Source organism: Lynx canadensis, chromosome B3 (assembly GCF_007474595.2).
Source record: "Lynx canadensis isolate LIC74 chromosome B3, mLynCan4.pri.v2, whole genome shotgun sequence".
In the NCBI taxonomy this organism is placed as follows: Eukaryota; Metazoa; Chordata; class Mammalia; order Carnivora; family Felidae; genus Lynx; species Lynx canadensis.
The window spans coordinates 62,097,506-62,121,505 of NC_044308.2; the positions used below are offsets into that span (position 1 = coordinate 62,097,506).

Genomic DNA, 24,000 nt, shown 5'->3' on the forward strand with positions numbered 1-24,000 from the left:
GGCAGGACACATAGTTCAGATCAGTTGAGTGAATATCCATGCCTACTGCATATGAGGTTCCAGGGTGGATGGGACTGTTCCTCCTTGGAGAAGCCTGTAGGATAGCCTGACCTTTTTCCTCACTCCACAGGACTGGACTTCTAGTGGAGGTCTTGCTCTTGCCATCTCTCCAGGGGCCCAGGCTCAGAGCCCACAGGGTTCTAGAGGTAAGACATGCTGGGCTCAAGGAATCAGCATTCTTTATTAGATCCATTAAGTGCCAGGGGAGGGCCTTGGGCCCTTGAGCAAGTTCCAAGGCTCATCACCCTTAGGTTCAGTCTTGTCTTTTCCCCACCGTGTCTTACTCCCAGTCCACGCTTGGCTGTTGGAGGGCTCTGACTTCTGCCTTTCCTCTGGCTCCCCCAGTTATCATCCTGAATGGAGAATCTTTCCTCCTTCCAGGGACACTGAGGCTCAGGAAGGGGCATGTCCATGAGCAATCTAGCCTGACTTGTGCACCAGCCTGCACGACTGCCCATGGGATTGCCTCCCTGGTTTCCTCAGTGTTCTCGGCCTATGTGCCGGGGGCAGTAGGCAGACGTCTGGTGCTCTTTAAGTTCAAAGGCATCGTGGCCTTCCCTGTGGAGCAAAGAGAGACAAGTCAGGGATCAGAGAGGACCCGCAATTTCTCCCAGCCACACAGAACATTCTATCTGCACTCACCGGAAGCAGCGGGCACAGTAGAGGTCTCCATCGCAGCCGGCGCAGCGCAGGGTGGCATCCTCATTGCAGATGCAGCACCAGGGGAGCTCCTCTTCCTCTGCCTCCTGCCTGGGGGCCTTGGCCTGCGCCTTCTAGGAGCAGAGAGGAGTGGGGGAAGGGAGGTGTGTAGGAACACTGCCGCAGGAGCAATTGGCCAGGGAGGGAGGAAGGCGTGGCAGTGGCCTGGGGTTTTCCTCACCTGGGACTCTGCCCTACAGGGCTGGGCCCGGGCTCTGAGAGCTGGCTCCACGGGGATGTTCAAGCCACTTGCCTCATCCAAGGCAGCTTCTTCAGTGAGCTGTGGACAGGGCGAAGAGGTTCAGCTTCCTGTTCCAAGCCTAGACTCTGCCCCCCTGCCCCACGAGTATTTCTGTGTTCTGTGGCCCTAGCTTCTCAACCCATCTCCCTTGATCTATTGCCTATGGCTGCTGATACCCCATCTCAAGGGGCCAGTAGGCAGGTCTGGGTCATAGGGACAATGGAATGCCAGGTAGAACAGGAGCTGCAGAGTGGCCATTCAGTGAGAGAGTAGAGGCAGGGTGAACTGGGCCAAGTGGGTGGTGGGGCAGTGAGGCAGAGACAGGACAGGTGGTGGTCAGGTGGGTAAGGCAGGGCCCACCTGCTGCAGGACTCTCTGGATGGCTGTCTCCTCATCCTCATCATCATCACTGTCTGGGAGGTGATAGTCCTGGAGGGTCACTTGAAAGGGAATGACAGGAGCAGAGGAGGAGGAGTGAGGTTGAGAGAGTTCTCTTGAGTAGCTGTAATTTTGCCCACAGGAGCTGGTTTGCTTTCCACGGGCACATCTTCCAGAGCTAGGCAGCCTCTGTTGTCAACAATCACATCAGATCCTGCCCCTCCCTCCCCCACCCTGGGGGACAGGAACAGAAGGATTTGCAGTCCCTGAAGGGACTGAGGGTCCCTGGGCCCCTGACGGCTGCTATTTATTCCCTATCTATTCCTTTGGCCCAGTACCTTCCTCATGGCTCTGGGCAGAGCTCAATAGACCTCTGGACATAGCAATCCCAGCAGCTGACTCAGTGTGCCAGGGAATACAGCCGTTTTGTAGAGCTTGGCCTGGGGTTGGGAGTGGAGGGCCTTCCCAATGGACAGAAGTGAGCTGCTGTTTCCCAGCCTCTACCTTTATCAGGGTCCTGTCCCCGCAGCATGGCCAGGCGCTTGGCGAGGGCCAGGATCCTCTCCTGCCTCGTGTTCTCCTCCCGCAGCTCGACTGCTGCCTCAGCCAGCAGCCTGCTCTTCTCCTCTTCCAGGGACCAGGTGGTCTGTCCCTTGGAATTAGTGCTCTGGCCCCCTGGGCCACCTTGGTTGAGGTCATTCTGGATAGGGACAGCTGGAAGGAGTGATGCAGTTAGGGAGGCAGAGACATTCCAAGATCTCTGTGCCTCTTTCTCAACTTTCTTTAAAAAACATAAATTATCAGCTTTTTGTTCAGTATTAGCTCCTGTGGTTTATATTACAAATAAAATGAGTCTTTCCTACATTTTTCCAAATGTAAAATACTAGTAATCTTAGACATGCTTTTTTCAATTACATCTATCCCCACTCCTGATATTTTTACATGTTGCCCTTAGGGTAGGTGTCCCATGGTATGACCATCACTGCCCCAAAAGGTGAGGGTATAGGGAAGCTAAGCCTCAGCCAGTCTCTCTGCTTTACAGGCTGGAATTAATACTTCCAGGGAGCAGCACAGAGAGGACACGAGAGAAGCTGAGATCTTGTAAGGCACTAGGCAGGAAGAATTCTACCAGAGTAGCTGTGGCTCTGACATGGTCCCCTTTAGATAAGCATTTCAGACCAAGAGGTTCAAAATGAGACAGCTTTGGGTTCAAGTCCCAGCTCTGTCACTTAATACGTGTGACCTTGGTCAATTTCCTTAAGCTCACCAGGCCTCAGTTTCCTCATTTCTAAAATATGGATAATAATAGTATGTATAAGATTACGGAGGGTATTCAATGAGATTATGTCTCTGAAGCAGGGCTTCTCAGTCTTGGTTCTTTTGATATTTTGGTATTTTGATATTTTGGACAGGATAATTCTTTGTGGTAGGGGCTGCCCTGTGCACTGTATGACGTTTAGCAGCATCCCTAGCCTCTGCTCACTAGATGCCAGTGGTACCTTCTACGTTGTGAGAATCTGAGTCTGAGAGTCTCCAGACGTTGCCATATGGGCCCCGGATGGAAAAATCATCCCCAATTGAGAACCATTGCTCTGAAGCATTTGAACAGCACTGTCCAATAGAATTTTTTATGATAATGGAAGCGCTCCATATCATGGTCTGTATTTGTGTAAGACTATAGTTTAATAGCACTTGAAATGTGACTGGTACCACTGAGGAACTGAATTTTAAATTTCATTTTAATTAAATCTAAACAGCCACTTCCTCATCCTTATCATCATCATCATCATCATTGCAATGAACATTCACTGAACACTTACTATGAACCCGGCAGGGTCTTAATTGTTTATTAATCTCATTTACTTCTCGTAACTTCCCCGTGAGGTGGGTTCTATCATACCTCCATTTTATAGATGAGGAAAGTGAGACTTCGGTTAAGTAACTTTCCCAGGGTCACATAGCTAGTTTAAGTGGTAGAATAAGAAATTGCTGTCTGGGAGCACCTGGGTGGCTCAGTCCCTTGAACATCCAACTCTTGATTTCTATTCAGATCATGATCCCAGGGTCATGGGATTGAGCCCTGTGTTGGGCTCCAGGCTGAGTGTGGAGCCTGCTTAAGATTCTCTTTCTCTCTCTCTCTCTCCCCCTCAGCTGCTCTCCCCAACTCACGTGCTCTCTCTCTCTCTCAAATTAAAAAAAAAAATTAGAAATCGCTGTCTGATTCTAAAGCCTACACACTTATCCACTAGTAATACACTGGCTCCTGTTGGGGTAAACCCATCTAAAGCTTATAATGTTAATTGTTCTCTGATTCATATTTGCATCCCAGAGGGTGGGCAGCAGAGACCTTCCTACTTGGGTAAAGAGCCGGGGTGGGGGGGGCAGGTCCCTGGGGGATCCAGGTGGAGAAGTTACCTGGGTCTCCTCGTTCCAAGTTCTCATCAATAGCCACCTCTGCTGCCAGCTGTGTCAGCAGATCCTGCGCCTGCTGAGCCTGGGTCCTTGTGTCTGGTGGCTGATGTCCCTGTTCACAGGAGGGAACTTCAGTGAGGAGTAGGGTAGAGGGGAAGCAACACCGTAAGGCTCAGCGACGTCTAGATTAAGGGTGGATGCTAAAGAGTTTCCAAAGCTCTTGGAAAGGAGACTGACTAATCCAGGGCTCACATAATCGAGTAGATCTGGCCACTCTTTCCTGCCCCACCCCATCCTGCTGCTTGTCCCTGGATCCTTGGCCTGGCAGCAGGCCTGAGAATCAAGAGGTGAGGGTGGGAGGTTTTGCCAACTCCTGCAAAGTACATAGGCATACATGTATCTAGGTCCTTGTCCTAGGACCCCCGACCCCTGAGCACTCACCACCTGGGAGGTCTGAGACGGCAGAACTCTGCCCTGCAGTGCAGCAAGCCGTGCCTCCATCTCTTGGGTGGAAGGGATGGAACCCTGGGTTTCCTTCCTCAGTGCAGCTAGCCTGGCTTCTATCTCTGCCTGTGAGGCCACTGATTCTGAAATTGGTATGGGAAAGCCTTGTAAGATCCAGAGGAATCCTAGTCCCAGGAAGTCTGGATGGTATGTTTTAGATCACCCTGTGTGCCCCCACTCACTGGGCTTGTTCTGCTGGCGGAGCCGTGCTAGGCGCTCAGCGATGACTTGGTCTTGTTGGGTCAGTCCCCGGCTCTGGGGAGTGCTGGGCTTCTGCTTGGCTTCCAAGGCTGCCACACGCCTGGCAGGGTATGAGATAAGGTTCTTGAAGAATGTAGAAGGGAGGGGTGAAGGCACCCACTCACCGTTTCCCATTCAAATCATTTCTAGGCATCCAGGGAGGCCTCCAATAGACAATAGTCTATGGTTATCATTCATATCCCTCTGTAGCCCAATCCAGCTGACCAAACAGAGGGTCTGGCTTAGAGGGCAAGATCTACCAAGAACCGTTTCTGGGGAGAGGCTGATGAGCTGCTTTCTGAGCCCAAGAAGGCAGTCAGGAGGCTGAGAGATATTCTCCTGACCCTGTGCTCATTTGATCTAGAGGCTGGGAAGAGAATCCTACTCAATGGCTCCTTTGTCTTTTCCCCACCCCTATTTGTCTCTGTCCCTTTAGCACTTACTTCTTATAGTTCTGAGGTGGTGACCACTTGGAGGCATTGACAGGAGACGATCCTCTATAGAGAAGAAATCTGGCATCAGAAGTCCCCTTATCTGCCAGTCAGTACCTCTCCCCCAAACACTTCCTTAGCTGACCTCTAGCCACAGAGCACAAAGCTGTGTGGGCTGGCCAGCTACCTGGTACCATGCTTGGCTAAACCCTTGCCCATGTCAGCTTCTCACCTGGTCAGGACTTCGTGGCACTCCTTGCAGACCTTCTGTTGGGTATTCCCAGTCCGGGGCACCACTGCCCTGAAGCTAAGGCAGCCAGAACAGAAGGCCCGGCCACAATTCTTACAGCCGTACTACAAGAAACATGAAGTAGGGGGATCCATCTCTCACCCGCCCCTGCAGTCTCCTCCCTGGGACTCTCCAAGCACACACACAGAGAAGACACTGAAGTTTTGACCAGCTGCGGGGAGGAGGATGAGAAATGGGGCCCCTAGGGCCTGGGGAGAGAGAGGGGTGGAGGGTAAAGCGATTCCTCAGTCTCCAGTCTTTTATTCAAATCAAGTAGAGCTTTACGTAAAATTCCCATGCTTTCTATCCTGACTTCAATTCAATGGCACTGGGGTATAGAAAACAAATAGGCAAAACCTCATGCTGCAGGTCACGGGCTCTTCAACAAAGGAGAACCAGAGAGAGTGCAGAGCCCCTGTCTTCTGTGCTCTAGTAGAGATGGAGGGTGGCTTGGCTTCAGGGATAACAATAGCCTCCATTTATTAAGCACTTACTGTGTGCCAGGCACTAAGCTCAGCATTTAACATTCGTCATGTGATTTAATCCTCACAATTTATACACACTACTCTACTTAATCCTGATGACCACCGTTATTATTCCTATCTTAGATGGGGTCAGAGAGGTTACATGACTTGCCCAAACCAAGGTAATTCCATGAATAAGACTGCAGAGGTCAAATTTGAACCCTGACCACCCGGGTTCCAAAACCCAGGTTTCTAAGTGCTACACGGATCTGCCTCCATAGCTATTCATTCATCCAATCTGGTTCCTATCTCCTGGTCACAACTGATCAGAGGAAGCCTACAGTTTACCAGAAGAATTTGGGGCCTTGTGCAGAGGACAAAAGACTTTGCCACGGTGCCTTGGGAGCAGGAGGAAGGGCGGTAATCTAACTCAAGAAACCTGGGAAGGGCAGGCTGCATGATGGTGAAGGTTTCAGAGCAAAGGACATGGTGTGATAGAGAGTGGTCACAGGGCATTAACCAAGACTGCGTTGCGGAGGAGCAAAGTGGAGGGAAGGAACCAGCTGTATCCTTCACTTAGTGGACAGAAAAGCCTACCTTTCTAGAAAAGATAGGAGCGTGCTGTATAGTTACAGGGACTTTCACCTCCAGCACCTCTCTGGACCCTCATGCTAACCCCGAAAGCGAGGGAGAGTTAGCCCCATTTCACAGAAATGGAAACTGAAGTTCAGTGACTTCAACAAAACCAACACAGCTGGAAAGGGGCCGTAAAACCAAGTCTACGGACTTCAAGTCCAGGGCTTTTCCTCCACTCCGCGTCCTCCCTGACCTTCTAGCCCGCGGGGAGAAGACTCGCCTCCTTTTTGAAGAGGGTAAACTTGACAGCGCAGCCGTAGCACCTACTCTCCATTCTGGTGGCCGGCGCAGCGCCGCAAGTTCCACAGAGCTGAGATCACGTTTGCCGGGTCCCGGACACCCTCGGACCTTCACTAAGCCCCGCCCCCGCCCCCCACCCCTACACCCTCCCGCGCTGGCTAGCTGCGGCCTCCGGCGGGAGAATCGCGATCGCCTACATCAACCGGAGAGCGGTAGCGGAAGACGCGGGGGCTGCTGGGAGGCGTAGTTCATTCACTTGCTCGCTTCCCTCACAGTCAAGCCTGATCCAGAACACGACATTTCCCAGGGGGCTAAGCGCCATTCAGCTCGCTGGCGACAACAGTCCCTCGGAATCCCTACGCACGCTTAGACTCTTGGGAGTTGTAGTACGAATCCAGTCAGGATTGGAACCATGGCGGTGACCAAGGAGCTCTTACAGATGGACCTGTACGCCCTGCTAGGTATCGAGGAGAAAGCAGCGGACAAAGAGGTGAGAACGGTGGTGAGAAGGGCCGAATCCGACCAGGCCTGGCGGCCCTTCCTGTCTTGGCGCCTCGCCAGCAGCTGGCACCCGCTTTCCAGGTTCGGCCGGGCCCTGGGCGCGGAGTGAGGGGCGGCCCGACGACCTTAGAAGGTGGTTTCCCAGACGTTTCCTGGCCGGTCTGAGGGCCTCACGAGGAATTGGGGTGCACAGAAGGAAGGCTCCTTGCGCAGGGTACTGTGCTCTCCCTATGGCCCTTGTGTAGAAGAGAAGCAGTTGAGTGAACTGAGAGGAAACCCTAGCCCCCGCCCTGCGCCTGCGCAGTGTCAGCCCCTGAGTCCGCTTCTGCAGTGTCGGTGGCTTGAGGTACTACATAGTCAACTATGAAGGCCGATTTAACTCCGCTTAGAGCCTAGGGCGGGAAAAAAAGGCCGAGTCTCAAGGTTTCTCCACTCCCTTTTCATTTTTCTTGGCAGTGTGACCTATGACTTTGTCATTTCTTTTTTCCACCCCAGCCCATTGTTGCCCTCTGAAAACGTGCTAATGGGCTCAGAGACGGAAGATCAGAAGAGTAAAGGCAGATGGCCTTAAATTAAGTTCCACGGGAAAGTGTTGATAAAGGTGCCAGGGAGTGGGATGTTAACCGATCAAACTGTAATTAGGAGTTTTGTTATCTTCCCCTGGATAATGGTAGAGGTTGTAACAATGTAGGAAGGGGAAGCAGATAATTCATCAGATGAAAGTTAATGCCCGCGAATGTGCCTGTACTTCCTGGCTGTCTAGCTCATGGCTTGAGCGAGCTTGTGACAAGAGGAGGCTCTGGGGCAGAAAAGCAAGGAGACCTACAGGGTTCTGGAGGAGAGATGCTATCAGCCTGCACATCACTGTCTCCCGCAGCTGCCACTGAAATCAGAAGTGGGCCGTGGGTGTGTACAGAGCACCAAAAGCATCCGCTACACCCATCTCATAAATCCTAAAATTTCAGTGTTAATAATGCCCAACACCTATATAGTGCTTACTGTGGGCTGGACTCTATTCTGAGTGCTCTACATTTGTAAATTATTTAATTGGTACTTCATTAATAGTGAGAAATTACTTTGGACATTTTACACCAAACCCAGCCAGTATGTTGGAACCCTGAAGTTGAGAACTTCTGAGGAAGGCATTTGGGTAGCCTCTGATGTGTGTATTGCTCAGAGCTGGATGTGGATGGATGAGATGCCATTTAAAGGGGTCAGGTGAGGCTATTGTCTAGCAAGAGACCAATGTCTGATTGGGTCAGTATGGATAGGATCCATTTTCCACTCAGATGAGATAAGGGATATGTGAGAAGGCTCTTTATACAGGATAAAAGATGCTGTTCCTATCTTTTAATAGGGGAGGCACAACTATAATATAAGGAAGAACATGGTAAATTCCTTAAGAGGGATACAGACAAAGTACTGTGGATTTTCTTAGTAGGCTGAGGTGGTTTCTCGTTTGGGAGAAGGGGTGGGGAAAATAGATATAGATATAGATATAGATATAGATATAGATATAGATATATAGATATATATACATATATATAGATATATATATAGATATATATAAAGCATGTAGAAAAAAAGGCCTTCTAAACTTTGGTTGTCTGGTCATATAGTCTAGGAGTTGTTCCTTTGGTGTCCATAGAAAGGTGACACGAATGGAGTAAACCCTGAAATCATGTATAATACGGTGTATTCATTTTTGAGGAGAGGAGTTAATTCTTACCCCAAAAAAGACTAAAGAAGCCATGATCTAGGCCAATCTCCTTGTATTAATGATGGTGAAACTGAAGCTCAGAGAGGGTGGTTAGTGACAGAATTGGAACTGGAACCTAGATTCCCTGACGCCTGGACCAGGTCAGTGTTCCTTCCACTGTGTCACTTTGGCCCTTGTCCAGCACCATACAGCTCAGCTCATACCAACACCAATTTTAACTTTCCTTCAGACCACTTTTCTGTGTATATCTGTATATCCATCTGCTGGTTTGAGTTCTCCATTTGGATGCTTCACGGGGGTCTAAATCTTACTACATCTAAAATTGAATTCTGGACCTTCTGTCTCCAAACCTTCTCCTTCCTTGCACTTCTCTCTCATGGTAAATGGCACTACCATCCATCCACTTGAACTAGGAACCTGGAGTCATTCTTTGCCCAACGTGGGGCTCAAACTCATGACCCTGAGGTCAAGAGTCGCATTCTCCACTGAATGAGCCAGTCAGGTGCCCCTGGAGTTGTTGTTGATACCTCATCTTCTCACTTCTGCCATCTAGTCCATCACCGGGTGCTAATGAGTTACCCTCCCAAATAATTCTCAAAACTGTTCACTTATCTTTGTTTCCACTGCTGCCAGTCCAGCCCAAACCCTATCAACTTCCATCTGAACAATTATAGTAGTCTTCCAATTTGTCTTTTTACTTTCAATCTATTGCATTTTGACCTGTTGTACACTGACATTCTATTCTTTTCACAGAAAATGGAATGATCTTGATAAGAGCCCTATTGCACTTTTAATAATATACTCAATATAATTTCTTAACCCTTCATGCGTGTATTTCCTTCTGCCAGGAATACTCCTCTGCCGCTTCTGTTAACCTGGGTTACTTAAAAAACATTTTTGGGGGTTAAATGTCTGACTTTGGCTCAGGTCATGATCTCATGGTTTGTGGGTTCGAGCCCCGGGTTGGCCTATGTGCTGACAGCTCAGAGCCTGGAGCCTGCTTCGGATTCTGTGTCTCCCTCTCTCTCTTTCCCTCCCCTGATTGCATATTATAAAATTTTTTTTTAGATTTTTTAAATGTTTGTTTGTTTGTTTGTTTGTTTGTTTGTTTGTTTTGGAGAGAGACAGAGTGTGAGCAGGGGAAGGGCAGAGAGAGGGAGGGAAAGAATCCCAAGCAGTCTCCGCACATCAGTGCAGAGCCCCACACAGGGCCTGAACCCATGAAACACGAGACCATGAGCTGAGCCTAAATCGAGTTGGACGCTTAACCGACTGAGCCACCCAGGTGCCCCTAACCTAGGTTACTTTTATTTATCCTCCAGAGCTCAACTTAAATGGCATATCCTTAGAGAGGCCTTGTCTATTATTCTCTTTCATAACAGTTGGCTTTCCTCCTTTCTAGCACTTATTTCAGTTCGTAATTACATATTTATTTGTGTGATTATTTGTTTGGTGCCTTAATCCCCTCTGTACTTCTAGCTCTGAGGAGTGGATCTGGTTCATTCACTTCTGTAGCAGCCCCTTCTGTGACTGACACAGAAGAGGCTCTCTCAATAAATATTTGTTGAATGAATGAGGTAGTGGCTATAGAGACCACTACAACTTGACTTGAGAATCATGAACCTTGAGGCAGTCACTGTCTCTCTTCGGGGCTGACTTTCCTCAAATGTAAAATGAGGGAGCTGGGCAAACTGTGGCTTCAGGGGTCAAATGGCCTCAACTACAAATTTTGTAATAGGCCATGAGCTAAGAATGGTTTTTACATATTTAAAGGATTGTAAAAAAAACAAACAACTCAACAGCAAAAAATCAAACGTTAAAAAATGGGCAAAGGACTTGAATAGATATTTCTCCAAAGAAATATATAAATGGCCAACAAGTACATGAAACGTTGTCCAGGGGCACCTGGATGGCTCAGTTGACTGAGCATCCAACTTCAGCTCAGGTCATGATCTCATGGTTTGTGAGTTCGAGTCCCACATTGGGCTCTGTGCTGACAGCTCCTACTCTGTGTCTCCCTCTCTCTGCTCCTCCCTCGCTCACTCTCTGTGTCTCTCTCCTTCAAAAATAAATAAACATTAAAAGCAAAAAAAAAAAGATGTCCAATACCACTAATCATTAGATAAATATAAGTCAAAAACACAATGAGATACTACTTTACACCCATTATGATGGCTGTAACTATTATTATTATTTTAAGTTTATTTATTTTTATTTTGAGAGAGGGAGAGAGAGAACAAGCAGGGTAGAGGGGCAGGGAGAGAGAGAATCCCAAGCAGGCTCCACGCTGTCAGCACAGAGCCCAGTGTGGGGCTGGATCTCAGGAACTATGAAATCATGAGCTGAGCTGAAATCAAGAGTTGGATGCTCAACTGACTGAGCCACTCAGGTGCCCAAAAGAGAGAGAGCATGTAGCTCAGAGCCTGACTTGGGGCTCAATCCCAGGACCCTGGGAGCACAACCTGAGGCAAAATCAAGAGTTGGTCACTCAACCAACTAAGACACCCAGGCGCCCTGTAAGTTATATATATTTTATAATGAAAACAACCAACTAACCAAGCCAAACCAAATCAGAACAAAAAAGAATGTTTGACAAAGACCACATGTGGCCTCCTAAAATTTTTGGCCTTTTACAGAAAAAGTTTGCCTACCCATACTAGAATTAGGGGCAAGTTCAGCTCTACCTTTCTATTCATGGAACTTACCCCTTCTGTCAACCTCCTAGTGCAGCGAGCCTCACAGGTTCAGAAATGGGCTAAACAACGCCTTTGGTGGAAATTTAGAGACTCGGCAATTCCCAGGTAGACATTTTTGTTCCCATTCTAGCCTCAGAGGAGATAGGCTGGGCACGATGTAATCTTCTTGTAGAAAACCCTTGAGTCAAGGACCTGGATTTGGTGTGGAAGTGTTCCTGGGAAGAGGATCATGCCCTGGAAATTCAGTCCCCTGCTAGAACCCAAGCTCAGTCCCCTGAGCCCCTGATGCTTACGTGCTCATGTGCACATGCCTATGTGTGCTCATGCGTACACCCCCCATCTCCCACTCACTCACTCACTCTCTGCTGGAGCAAGTCCCCAAGGCCTGCCAAAATGAAGACTAGGTCATGAATTCATGCTGTTTGCAAGCCCTCGAGAGAATCTGAAATAATCTCAGGAATTAACCTGGGCGACTACGGTGGCGTTATGGCCCTTTTCCTAGTTCTGCTCTTGCCCTCTTGAGCCTCTTCACACAGCAGCCAGAGTAAGCCTTTAGAATGTGGATCAGATTGTGTCACTTCTGCTCCAACTTCCCAGTGGCTTCTCATCAGTCTTAGAGTAATACCTGAAGGCCTTTCCTGGCCCTTGGGGCTCTTGTTGCCTTTCCTTCATGTTCCCTGCCATTCTTCCCTTGCTCACTAAGCTCCTGCCATCTCAATCCTATGTTATGTTATGTTATGTTATGTTATGTTATGTTATGTTATGTTATGTTATGTTATGTTTTGCATAGCATAAAATTTACCATTTTAACCCTTTTTAAAAAATGTTTATTGGGGCGCCTGGGTGGCGCAGTCGGTTAAGCGTCCGACTTCAGCCAGGTCACGATCTCGCGGTCCGTGAGTTCGAGCCCCGCGTCGGGCTCTGGGCTGATGGCTCGGAGCCTGGAGCCTGTTTCCGATTCTGTGTCTCCCTCTCTCTCTGCCCCTCCCCCGTTCATGCTCTGTCTCTCTCTGTCCCAAAAATAAATAAACGTTGAAAAAAAAAAATTAAAAAAAAGAAAATGTTTATTTATTTATTTTTGAGAGAGAGAGAGCACAAGCCAGGGAGGGGCAGAGAGACAGGGAGATACAGAATCCAAAGCAGGCTCCAGGCTCTGAGCTGTCAGCAGAGCCCAATGCAGGGCTTGAACTCATGAACTGTGAGATCATGACCTGAACCGAAGTTGGACGCTTAACTGACTGAGCCACCTAGGTGCCCCATTTTAACCCTTAAAAAAATTTTTTTTTTAATCTTTATTTATTTTTAAGAGAGGGTGCAAGCAGGGGAGGAACAGAGAGAGAGGGAGACACAGAATCCGAAGCAGGCTCCAGGCTCCCAGCTGTCAGCACAGAGCCCAACACGGGGCTCGAACTCACAAACTGTGAGATCATGACCTGAGCCAAAGTCGGACGTCCAACCGACTGAGCCACCCAGGCGCCCCTAACCCTAACCCTTTTTTAAAAAATGTTTTCTATTTATTTTTGAAAGAGAAAGAGTGAGAGCAAGCGGGGGAGGGGCAGAGAAAGAGGGAGACCAAGGATCCAAAGCCGGCTCCGAACTGACAGCAGAGAGACCAATGTAGGGCTTGGGCCCACAGACTGCAAGATCATGACCTGAGCCAAAGTTGAACACTTAACCTACTGAGCCACCCAGGTGCCCCTAAGATGTTATTTTTTAAAAGTAATTTGTATACCCAGTGCAGGACTTGAATTCACAACCCCAAGGTCAAAGTGAGCCAGCCAGGTGCCCCCCCTTTTTAAGTTTGAATAATATTTCGTTGAATGTATATGCCACATTACCATATTTTGTTTATCCATTCATCTGTTGACAGACGTTTGGATCATTGCCACCTTTTGACTATTGTGAATAATGCTACTATGAACACAAGTGTATATATATCTGTTAAAGTCCTGCTTTCAGTTCTTTTGGATATATACCCATAAATGGAATTGCTGGACCATATGATAACTCTATGTTTAATATTTTGGTTATACTGCCTTATGCAGCAGCTACACCATTGTACATTCCCACCAGCAATGTACAAGGGTTCCAATTTCTCCACATCCTTTGCAACACTTGTTATTTCCTCTTTTTTTGGATAATAACCTTCCTTCTGGGTGTGAAATGGGCCTCAGGTGATTTTTTTCAAACTCACCTAAACACATTCTTGCTTCATGGCCTTTATATCTGCTAATCCTTCTGCTTAGAACATTCTTCTCTGGCAGTTGTGTATTTTATATCTCATTCCCACCCCTTATTCAGATTTATATTCATGTATAACCTCCTCAGGGAGGGTTTCCCTGACCACCAATTTATATTAGCTACCCCCACACCCTGACACTGCTACATATATTTCTAAGTAGTGCTTCTCACTACTAACGCTCACTGCCATTTTATATTACTATACCCATCTGCTTATCCCCCATTAGAATGTAAAAAATCCAGGAAGGAAGGGACTTCCTCTGTTTATTGCTGTCTCTAGCACCTAGAATAGTGCCTAGCCCTTGATAGGTGCTCAGTGAATCCTTGTTGAGTGATTGGATGAATATGCACTATTATTTTCTTAGACAGTAGTACTTTGTGACAAAGTAAAATTACTAGACCAAAAGTAAATATATCTAAAAGCTTTTTAACAGAATTTTTAAAAGTAATCTGTACACCCAACATTGGGCTTGAACTCACAACCCCAAGGTCAAGAGTTCCATGCTCTACCAACTGAACCAGCCAGGCCCCCCACTAAAAGCTTTTTCAAAGTTTTCTCTCAGAGAAGTAGTACCAACTTATACTCTTGCCAAGTAGGCAGGATTGCCCATGTCTCTGCTCACAGCCCCCACCCTGACTCTTGAAAGCAGCACACTGTGTGCCCAGTGCCCTGCCCAGAACAGGCACACACTGGACCTTTATTAAATCAAACTTTACAGTGTTCTTCCTGTTTCATTTCGGTTTCCTTTCCCATTCTCCGTGTGTGTTTCAGAGGAGAGTAGAACTATTTCCCACAAACATTTGATTCCACAAACTTTTTTCTTTAATTGAAAGAGAGAGGATGCAAGTGAATGAGAACAGAAAGAGAGAGAGAAAATCCCACAAGGGGGAGACAGACACACACACACACACACACACACACACACACACACACACACACGGGGGTGGGGGTGGGGTGGGGTGGGAAGCAGGTCACTGGAAGCGGGGCTTGAGCTCACCCAATGAGAGACTCAAACTCAGGAACTGTGAGATCATGACCTGAGCCAAAGTCAGATGCTTAACCAACTACGTCACCCAGGCAGCCCTGATTCCACAAACTTTTATTAAGTGCCTAGCATGTGTCAGCCTCAGAGTTGGTGCTAGGGATACAAATGTGAAAAAAGTGGTCCCTATAGAGTTGCCCCATCTTGCCTGTTTCCTTTTTCCACCTTTTCCATCTCTTGCTCCTGTGGCCCATCTTTGTGTGTGTGTCCCATCATTATGGAATGCAGAGGTTAAAGTTTATAATTCTAGAAGTTGATGCTTTTTTTAAAAATGTTTATTTGTTGAGAGAGAGAGAGAGAAAAAAAAAAGAGCAGGGGAAGAGCAGAGAGGAATTCCAAGCAGGCTCAACACTGTCAGTGTAGAGCCCTACTGGGGGCTCGAACTCATGAACTGAGAGATCATGACCTGAGCCGAAATCAAGTCGGATGCAATCAAGAGTGAGTGCTCAACTGACTGAGCCACCCAGGCACCCCTAGAAGTTAATGCTTTTTTAATCAGATCATCACTTCCTATAGAGTGTAGCTTTGTATAAAAAATAACAGTTTCAGGGGCACCTGGGTGGCTCAGTTGGTTAAGCATCTGACTCTTGCTTTTGGCTCAGGTCATGATCTCCATTTGTGAGTTCGAGTCCTATGTTGGGCTCTGCACTGACTGTGGATTTCTCTGCTTCTCCCCAACTCATGCATCCACGTGAACATTCTCTCTGTCTGTCACAATAAATGAAAGAGAAAAGAACAGTTTTTATAACTAATCTTTAACAAATAAGGCCAAGAATTATTGTTTATTGCATCTACCATATGTCAAAAGTGGATGAAAATTATAATACAGAGCATTGAGCAATGTTGGGAATTGTCAATGCGCTTTTATCATCACCTTTGACTTATTAGCAGTGATAGTTAAGAAAGTGGACTTTGACTCGAAAGTAATTGTTAAGTCATTGACTCCATAACTTAACTAGTTTGTGACCTTGAGCAAACGTTTAACCTCTGTGTGCCTTGGCTTCCCTGTCTGCAAAATGGGAATGATGGCAGTCCCTTCCTGCCAGCATTGTAGTAAAGCTCGATACAAGTAAAGCATTTAGCATGGTGCCTGGTACAGAGCAAATGCAGACTACATGTTAGCTCTTGCTGTTAATATTGTCCTTCCACCTTCCTTACATTGTAAGCACTAATGTCAAATACACATCTCCCACACCTCGCGTCTAAGGTTGCCCTCTACTCCTTAGCCCTTCTCACTCATTCCAGCCCTGACAGGCCCAGTGCTGACTCAGTGATTGTCATAGCAGTCAAGGTAGAAAGGAGGTGGGGAATTAGGTAGAGCAAAATTGAGGATCAGCAGAGTTCACTGTTCAGTTCAGATCTACAGATGAGCGGAGTACATCACCAAGGACAAGGTACCATATGGGCATGGTGGGATTTTAGAGCTGAATAAGACATCAGTCTGCTTTCGGCCAGCTCACACAGTATAGTGAACAATGAATTTTGAGGTAAAATGAAAGAGGTTCCATATATAGTATTTAAGGAAAATACTTATAGTATTTAAGGAAATTCCTTATAGTATTTAAGGAAAATGCTATAGGAATAAAGAAGGCATGATTTGGGGCCACATGGGTGGCTCTGTCAGTTGAGTGTCTGACTTTGGCTCAGGTCATGATCTCACAGTTTGTGAGTTCGAGCCCCACAGCCGTCTCACTGCTATCAGTGCAGGGCCCACTTCAGATCCTCTGCCTCCCTCTACTCTGCCCCTCTCCCCCATCTCTCAAAAACAAAACAATAACAAAAAAGAAGGCATGATTCATAGAGTGGCAGGATTAGGGAAGACTTCTCTGAGGAGGTGTTTTTGTGCAAGAACTTGAGGGGAGAAAAGAATATATCACAGGAGGGATCTTCACGGTTGTTGATTCTCTTCATTTTGTAGACAGGAGGATAGAGGTCCAGAGAGCTTATGGAACTTGCTCCAGACCACCCAGATAATGAGCATCAGACCCAGACTGGAGCCCCAGTATAATATTCTTTCCACTCCTATACAGTTGGCACAGGTCTCTGTTGTCTATTGCAGCCTCACCTTTCATTTGAAGCCCTTTGTAGGGTATGTAACTCATTGTATCTTGGCAAGCATTACTTGATGAAGCCAGGTACTTGAAAATCCATTTTGATTAACTCTTTCAAGACTCAAATTTTACGTCTGTTTACCAGGAAAACCACCAAAGACACTTAACATTGACATTTTCAGGAAGGAAGGTTATATTATAGCATATAAGTTACTTTAAGGAAAAGCCTGTTTTACCTATATGCTAGCTAATACCTTTATTTAAACTCCATATTTCTGGAGCCTGGGTAGCTCGGTCAGTTAAGCATCTGACTCTTGATTTTGGCTCAGGTCATGATCCCAGGGTTGTGGGATCAAGCCACACATCAGATTCTGCACTGTCAGTGTGGAGTCTGCTTGGGATTCTCTGCTCACGCTCTCTCTCTCTCTCTCTCTCTCAAAATAAATAAATAAACATTTAAAAAAAAACCCTCCATATTTCTATTATATTCTAGAAGGTGACACACCAACATTCTTCCAGAATTAAGAAGAATACGTCTTTGAGGACAGAAAATAGAGAAGGGCTTCAAGGAACAGCATGAGTATGTAGGTATAGAAGTAAAAGTGCCAGGCATGACAAGGAATGGGACATTACCTTGGGTATGTTGAAGATATGACAGGAGATGAATCTGAAAAATGTGGTATCTTTGGACCTCTAGGTGCTATAGTGGTTGGACTTGATTTTATGGACATCTGGGAGCCATTTCTGAATGTGAGGCGTGCCTGATTCAATTCACTGTCACAGGAGCCTTTCCCAGAGTGTCTTACTTGAAGACTCAAGGTTGGGCACAAGTCTGGTTTCTCTAGACGACTGTCCTTCATTCACCAAGGGCCTGACTAGCACTGGGTGGCTCTGGGAGCCAGGCCTCAGCCCTATCTGCATCCCTCTGATGGTTAACTCATTCCTGGGTTTTATTGTCTGGAGCTCTGGATTTTTGAAGTTACTTGGCTGCCTGTTAAGTCAAAAGCAATGATTCATTTGTGTTTGTAAGCTGCAGGTTATTCATTAGCGTTTAAGATAATACCTTACATTTATATGACACCAAAGTGCTTTCACATAAATTATCTCATTTGATGTGATCTTCAAGACAGGCCTATGAGATAGGCAAGGAATATTAGGTCCAATTTATAGATGAGAAGACTTAAGACTCAAGAGTTTAATTGATTTGCCCAACATAAGGTGGCTAATAAATGCAGAGTGCTTGCCCAAACCCGAATTTTCTACTTTTATTTCAGAGCTTTTTCCATGACCCACACTGCAGGCGCAATTAGGGCAACAAGAGACAGGTCTGTGGGCCCCAGAGAGCCTCATGACTCCAACTGTGACACAGACAGAGCTTTGACTCTGAGTAAAGCTGCCAGACCTGGGTGAACCCGACAGGTATTAAGCTGATCTAGACAGCTTGAGGAAGTGCATTAAAATGTATGTTGAAACTATCACAGTGCAGTTTCCATTTCAGCTAAAGCAACATTCAAACTGTTCTCCATCCAGGGGTGCCTGGCTGGCTCAGTCAGAAGAGCATGTGACTCTTGATCTCAGGGTTGTAAGTTCTAGCCCCACTTTGGGTGTAGAGATTAGTTAAATATAAAATCTTAAGGGGCGCCTGGGTGGCTCAGTCGGTTGAACGTCCAACTTCGGCTCAGGTCATGATCTCACAGTTCATGGGTTCGAGCCCTGCATCAGGCTCTGTGCTGACTGCTTGCTCAGAGCCTGGAGCCTGTTTCAGATTCTGTGTCTCCTTCTCTCTCTGTCCCTCCCCCACGCATGCTTTGTCTCACTCTGTTTCTCAAAAATAAATACATGTAAAAAAAATTTTTTTTAATAAAATCTTAAAATAACAAAAAAAGCAAAAAAGCAAGTATTCTCCATTTGAATAGTTGCTTTCCCAATGTTTGCTGTTCCTGACTGCTGTTATCTAGTTATTATTATTTTTCTTTAAATGGACTCACTTCTTTTTACTAATATAAACTTGTTTTTACAGGAAACCACTGTGTTACAGGAAAAAAGGAAATAAGTAAGATGCAGGAAGTACCAAGGCCCAGAGAGAAGTTCTGTACCCTGAGAGATGGCAGAGAGAATGCTTTGGGTCTGGGGACCCAAGTCTGCAGGGGTTGAGGGTGGCAGTAGGCAGTGGGGAGAAGTGAGGGGCAGTCAGACTCAAAATATCTGGTAGATGTGAGGGGTGGGAATCTACTGCCTGAGGCAAGAAGATGGGCAAAGATTTTGGAGTCTGAGCCTGATACAGGGATACTTAGGGTAAGGATGGGAGGGAGGGAGTGGGGCTGTAGACAGGGCTCCTTGGGGTAGGTGGTTTGGGAAAGTAGGCTAAGAATGGTAGCGCTGGGGTTAGGCCTAGGAGGTGGTGCTGAGAGGGGTAAAGGAAGGAGGGGGACCCAGAGGTGAGAGCCTGAGGGATAGGAGTGACCTGAAGGATGGTCCAAGGACCCAGATCCAAAGGGTGCATACGGGCAACATTTGGGGAGAAGCAGGTCAAGCTCTGTGTACAGTCCCAGTTGTTCCAGGCTGTATAGGTCACCAAGTCTGGGGCCTTGGGCCATGGTTAGCAAGCAACCTGAGAAAGATGTTGGTGTGAGGTCCAAGTTCTCCCAGTATCGTCTCAGTACCAACAGCAGGCCCACATCTGGAAACATTGAGCTGAGGGGACCGGTCTGGGGGCTGGCTGGCACCTGCTTGTACTGAGTCTTAGGAGCTGTGTGGTTTTTGTAATGACCAGGCATTTAGGGATTTCTCTGCAGTGCTGTTGCAGTGTGGGCCAGAGGCTGTCGGGAATGAAAATGACCAATATGTCAGGCAAGAGGAGCTTCTGCATAAGTACCCTGAGCTCTGTGGTTTACTTTCTGCCTGTGACATGAGGCAGTCACATAACCTCTCATGTTCTAGCTGGTGTGGGGATGAGATATCTGCCTCCCCGAGGCTTGGGGAGAAATTAAATGAGTGCCTGGGCTGTGATTATGGACTGTTCCCATTCCTGGAACCAGGCCTGATAATGGTTTTCTAGCTGATTCACTGGCAAGGTTTAGTACCTGTTGTCACACAGAGTGGTCTCCTTATCTGTCCTCTATCTGAGTCTGACCTATGAGTCTGGCTTTTGAGAACTGGGCTTAATTACCTGTACCACTTACTTACTTGGTTCCAAGTTTTATCATAAGGACAGCAGCCTTTAAAAAAATAATGATCTCTTCTTTGTAGGGCACCTTTCTTTTAAGTTAATGATGACTGTTTTATATTTATGGGACCCCTTAGCACCTTGCCTTTTTTGAGTGAGTCAGGATGCCGTTTCCCTCAAGAGGTGAAATTGGAGGCAGGTGAATTGTCAGAGGCCCTGCTTCGTGGCTGGCACAAAGCCCAGTGGAGATGGTTGGAGACCCACTTCCCAACCCACTCCCCTGCTCTGGACTTAGGTTGCTACAAGTGGCAGAACCAGTTATGTGGCCTCCAGGAAGGGCTGGGTGGCTGCTAATTCATGATTCATCCTTCTCCTCTGTGATGTGGGATCTGGGGGATAACATTTAGTTCCCATCATGGTTCTTCTGACGGTCTGCCCTAGTGATTTTTTCTCTTTTCCAGACTTGGTTTCTCAAGAGACGGCATTAGCAAGTAGAAGGGAAGATTGCGAAATAGTGGTAAGGTCTCCTAGGGTCAGGACAGTGCTCACTTCTACTCTTCACTGGGCCTGAAGTAGACATAGTTGAGACTTTCTGAATGTGTTTTGGTTGAGAACAAGTGAACGTGAGCCCCTTTCATTCAGTAGGTACTTATTGTGTACCTACTAAGATTAAGTGCCAGGCACTGTTCAGAGCACTGTTCTGGGCCCTGGGCATAAGCAAAACTCCCTGCCCCATAAAGCACATTCCCTTTATTTGTAAGGGGAACCCCCATACTTTCCTATACCTGTGGGCTCTCATTGAGGCACAATTATAACAGTTATAAGATTTAAATTTTTTTAATTTAATTAAAATTTAATTAATTCGTTTAAATTCATTTTTAAATATTAATTTTAAAAATTGTAAAGTTATTTTAAAAGAACCAAAACAGTTTATCTGTTTTTCCAGACCATACCAGAAAAGAAACAGCAGATTAGAAGCACTTCCAAGCAAGTGCTGGCATATGGCACAGACTAGTAGAGAGTGACTAGGGAAGAGACAGAAAAAGTATAGAAAGAGTAAGATTTAAGATCTTCGCCTCAGTCGGTTGAGCATCCGACTTCGGCTCAGGTCATGATCTCATGGTTCATGAGTTCGAGCCCTGCATCGGGCTCTGGGCTGATGGCTCAGAGCCTGGAGCCTGCTTCGGATTCTGTGTCTCCCTCTCTCTGTGCCCCGTCCCCGCTCATGCTCTGTCTCTCTCTCCCTCAAGAATAAATAAAACATTAAAAAAAAATTTTTTTTTTTTTTTAAAAAGATCTTCGCCACCTAGGGAAGCTTAGGAAAAGCCTGACTCTTTGCCTTCAGTAGTGCCTGAAGGTGTTACGCTGTTCAGTAGTTTATGTTCTGGATGACAATCCTGAGATGTGGAAGTCAGACTAAATTCCAGTAGTGTCCTAGGATGGAGAAGGGGAAGGGGAGGCAGCAACAAGTTAGAAAGACCACACCTCGGCAAATTGGAATTTTAAGTCCTTATGGAGCTTCTATTCATCTGAGATCTTTGTCTTTCCGGGGCTGGGCTTTGGAGACAGCCTGGTCCTCTGAAAAACCATGGTCTGTGCAGGGGACATTGGGTGGGAAGCTACTCTACTGTCACCCGGCTCCTCCTCTCTGTGAAGTCTCAGGAATGCAAATGAATGTTGCCAAGTGCTAGGGAGACCAGAGGATTAGGGGAAATCCACAGGTAAAGAAAGAAAGCTGCAAGTGTTAAGACAATCTAGTAGCCTTTGGCAACTTCTTGAGGCAACTTCAAGCCTGCAGACTCAGTTTCATGGAGGAGCTGCCTTCCCCGGTGCCTGGGATTAGACAGTCCTTAGCTTTATCCCATACCATTACAAATAGGGTCTCTACTTCTCTATTCTGAAAGTCCCTGTTCCTTCCCAATTTTATCATAGTTATAGAACATATTTTGCATCTTTTTGCCCCGAATCCAGCCTCTTGAGCTGCTAATAAGGCAGCATTATTTCATAGTAAACAATATTGATACCAGAAGCTTTTTCAAAGGCCTGCTTCAAGAGAGTTGTGTTTACATGATGAGAAATTCTTTAGGCAGCAGTCACTTCAGGAGGGCTGGACAAAGCTGGCGATCCAGTTTGTAGCACAAAACACCAAACTCCAGGCCAACTAGTTCAAAGACAAAACTGGCCTTCCAAGCTAAAACCCAGGAATGGGCCCTGCCCACGGCAGGTGTAACAGCTAAAAATAGTAATAACTAGTTAATCAAGACAGACACACTTCACCAGCATTCTTAGGCCACCTGAGTTTTAGTTCATGGCCACTCTTAGAAGATCTCAAGCTCCCTACCCTTCCCTCTGCTCTTTGGTTTTTTTTTGTTTGTTTGTTTTTTTAATTTTTTTTCAACGTTTATTTATTCTTGGGGGGACAGAGAGAGACAGAGCATGAACGGGGGAGGGGTAGAGAGAGGGAGACACAGAATCGGAAACAGGCTCCAGGCTCTGAGCCATCAGCCCAGAGCCTGACGCGGGGCTCGAACTCACGGACCGCGAGATCGTGACCTGGCTGAAGTCGGACGCTTAACCGACTGCACCACCCAGGCACCCCATTCCCTCTGCTCTTTGAATGAGAGTATTTCAGAGCCCGTGGGAGCTAACCAAGGATTACATTTTAGAACTACAGCCCCAGCAGACTTGAAATCAGCCCTCTCTGTCTCAAGAATTCTAATTGGGCTGACCTGGGCCCAGTGTGAACCCATGCCCATCCTGGAGTTGCTGTCAGGTTGGCATCATCCTCAGCTGGTGTCACACAGTTTACCTCCCTCCTGGAAGTGGATAGGCAAGAGGTTTGGGACTTATATTGAGTGCCTAGTTTTTGTCAGGGACTTCACATGGATTATTTTCTTTAATCCTCACAACTATCCTGTGTGTAGGGGATTCTTTCCTCACATTGTAGTTGAAGAAGATAAGGCTGAGTTGAGATTCAGTAATTTGTCCAAAGTCATGCTGGTAGTATGCAGGAAGATTCAAAATTTAAAAAACACATCTGTTAGGGGTGCCAAGGTGGCTTAGTCGTTTGAATGTCCATCTCTTGATTTCAGCACAGGTTATGATCCCAGGGTCGTGGGATCGGGCCCCACCTAGGGCTCTACCCTGACAGCCTGCTTGAGATTCTCTCTTTCTTTCCCTTTCTTTCTTTCTTTCTTTCTCTCTCTCTCTCTCTCTCTCTCTCTCTCTCTCTCTCTCTCCCCCTTTGCCCCTCTCTCCCACTCGAGCACTCTCTCTCTCTCTCTAAAATAAAAAAAAATAGGGGTGCCTGGATTGCTCAGTTGGTTGAATGTCCAACTCTTGATTTCGGCTCAGGTCATGATCCCAGGGTTGTAAGATCAAGCCCTGCATCAGGCTCTACCGTGAAAGCCTGGAGCCTGCTTGGGATTCTCTCTCTCCCTCTCGGCACATGCGTGCATGCTCTATCTCTCAAAATAAATATTAAAAAAATTAAAATAAATAGGGGCACCTGGGTAGCTCAGTCAGTTAAGCATCCAGCTTCGGCTCACATCTTGATCTCTTGGTTTCTGAGTTCAAGTCCTGCTTCTGGCTCTTTGCTGACAGCTCAGAGCCTGGAGCCTGCTTCAGATTCTGTGTCTCCCCCTCTCTTGGCCCCTCCCATGCTCACGCTCTGTCTCTCAATAATAAATAAATGTTAAAAAAATTTGTTTAATAAAAAATAAAAATTAAAATAAATAAAATACATCTGTTAGATTCCAGAACTTTCTCTCTTTCAGTGAACCATGCTGTCTTCCAGCTTAGAATAGTAGAGGGAAACTGAATATCTCTGGGTTTTTTTTTTTTAACAATTCTTTTTTTTAAGTTTATTAATTTTGGAATTTAAATTTTTTTTAATGTTTATTTATTTTTGAAAAACAGAGTGTGAGTGGGGGAGGGGCAGACAGAGAGGGAGACACAGAATTCCTAACAGGCTCTAGGCTGTGAGCTG

The 24,000-nt window shown here is 46.6% G+C and overlaps 2 protein-coding genes across 2 annotated transcripts in view; one reads left to right on the top strand and one right to left on the bottom strand.

Moving 5' to 3' along the window:
* Positions 1-218: 218 nt before the first annotated feature.
* ZFYVE19 (zinc finger FYVE-type containing 19) lies at positions 219-6,711 on the bottom strand. The gene is made up of 11 exons (XM_030318463.1): positions 6,575-6,711; positions 5,198-5,319; positions 4,978-5,031; positions 4,477-4,595; positions 4,232-4,377; positions 3,794-3,902; positions 1,883-2,092; positions 1,361-1,440; positions 941-1,039; positions 703-833; positions 219-618 (listed from the first exon to the last, which is right to left on the bottom strand). The coding sequence occupies exons 1-11, from the start codon at positions 6,626-6,628 to the stop codon at positions 540-542; spliced, it is 1,203 nt and encodes a 400-aa protein (XP_030174323.1). The 5' UTR covers positions 6,629-6,711; the 3' UTR covers positions 219-539.
* A 212-nt stretch (positions 6,712-6,923) lies between these two features.
* The window catches only part of DNAJC17 (DnaJ heat shock protein family (Hsp40) member C17), a 42,444-nt gene continuing 25,367 nt past the window's right edge, over positions 6,924-24,000 (top strand). Inside the window, 1 exon segment of the mRNA XM_030318466.1 lies at positions 6,924-7,084. Within this exon segment, the coding sequence (XP_030174326.1) occupies positions 7,007-7,084 (78 nt within the window). The 5' untranslated portion in view covers positions 6,924-7,006.

Excerpts from the sequence above, each read along its gene's own strand:
- ZFYVE19 (XM_030318463.1), bottom strand. The coding sequence starts at position 6,628 with ATGGAGAGTAGGTGCTACGGCTGCGCTGTCAAGTTTACCCTCTTCAAA. Across the intron at positions 4,378-4,476 it reads CCGCCAGCAGAACAAGCCCA|AATCAGTGGCCTCACAGGCA; the intron begins GTGAGTGGGGGC and ends TACCAATTTCAG. Across the intron at positions 1,441-1,882 it reads GGGACAGGACCCTGATAAAG|TGACCCTCCAGGACTATCAC; the intron begins GTAGAGGCTGGG and ends TTCCCTTTCAAG.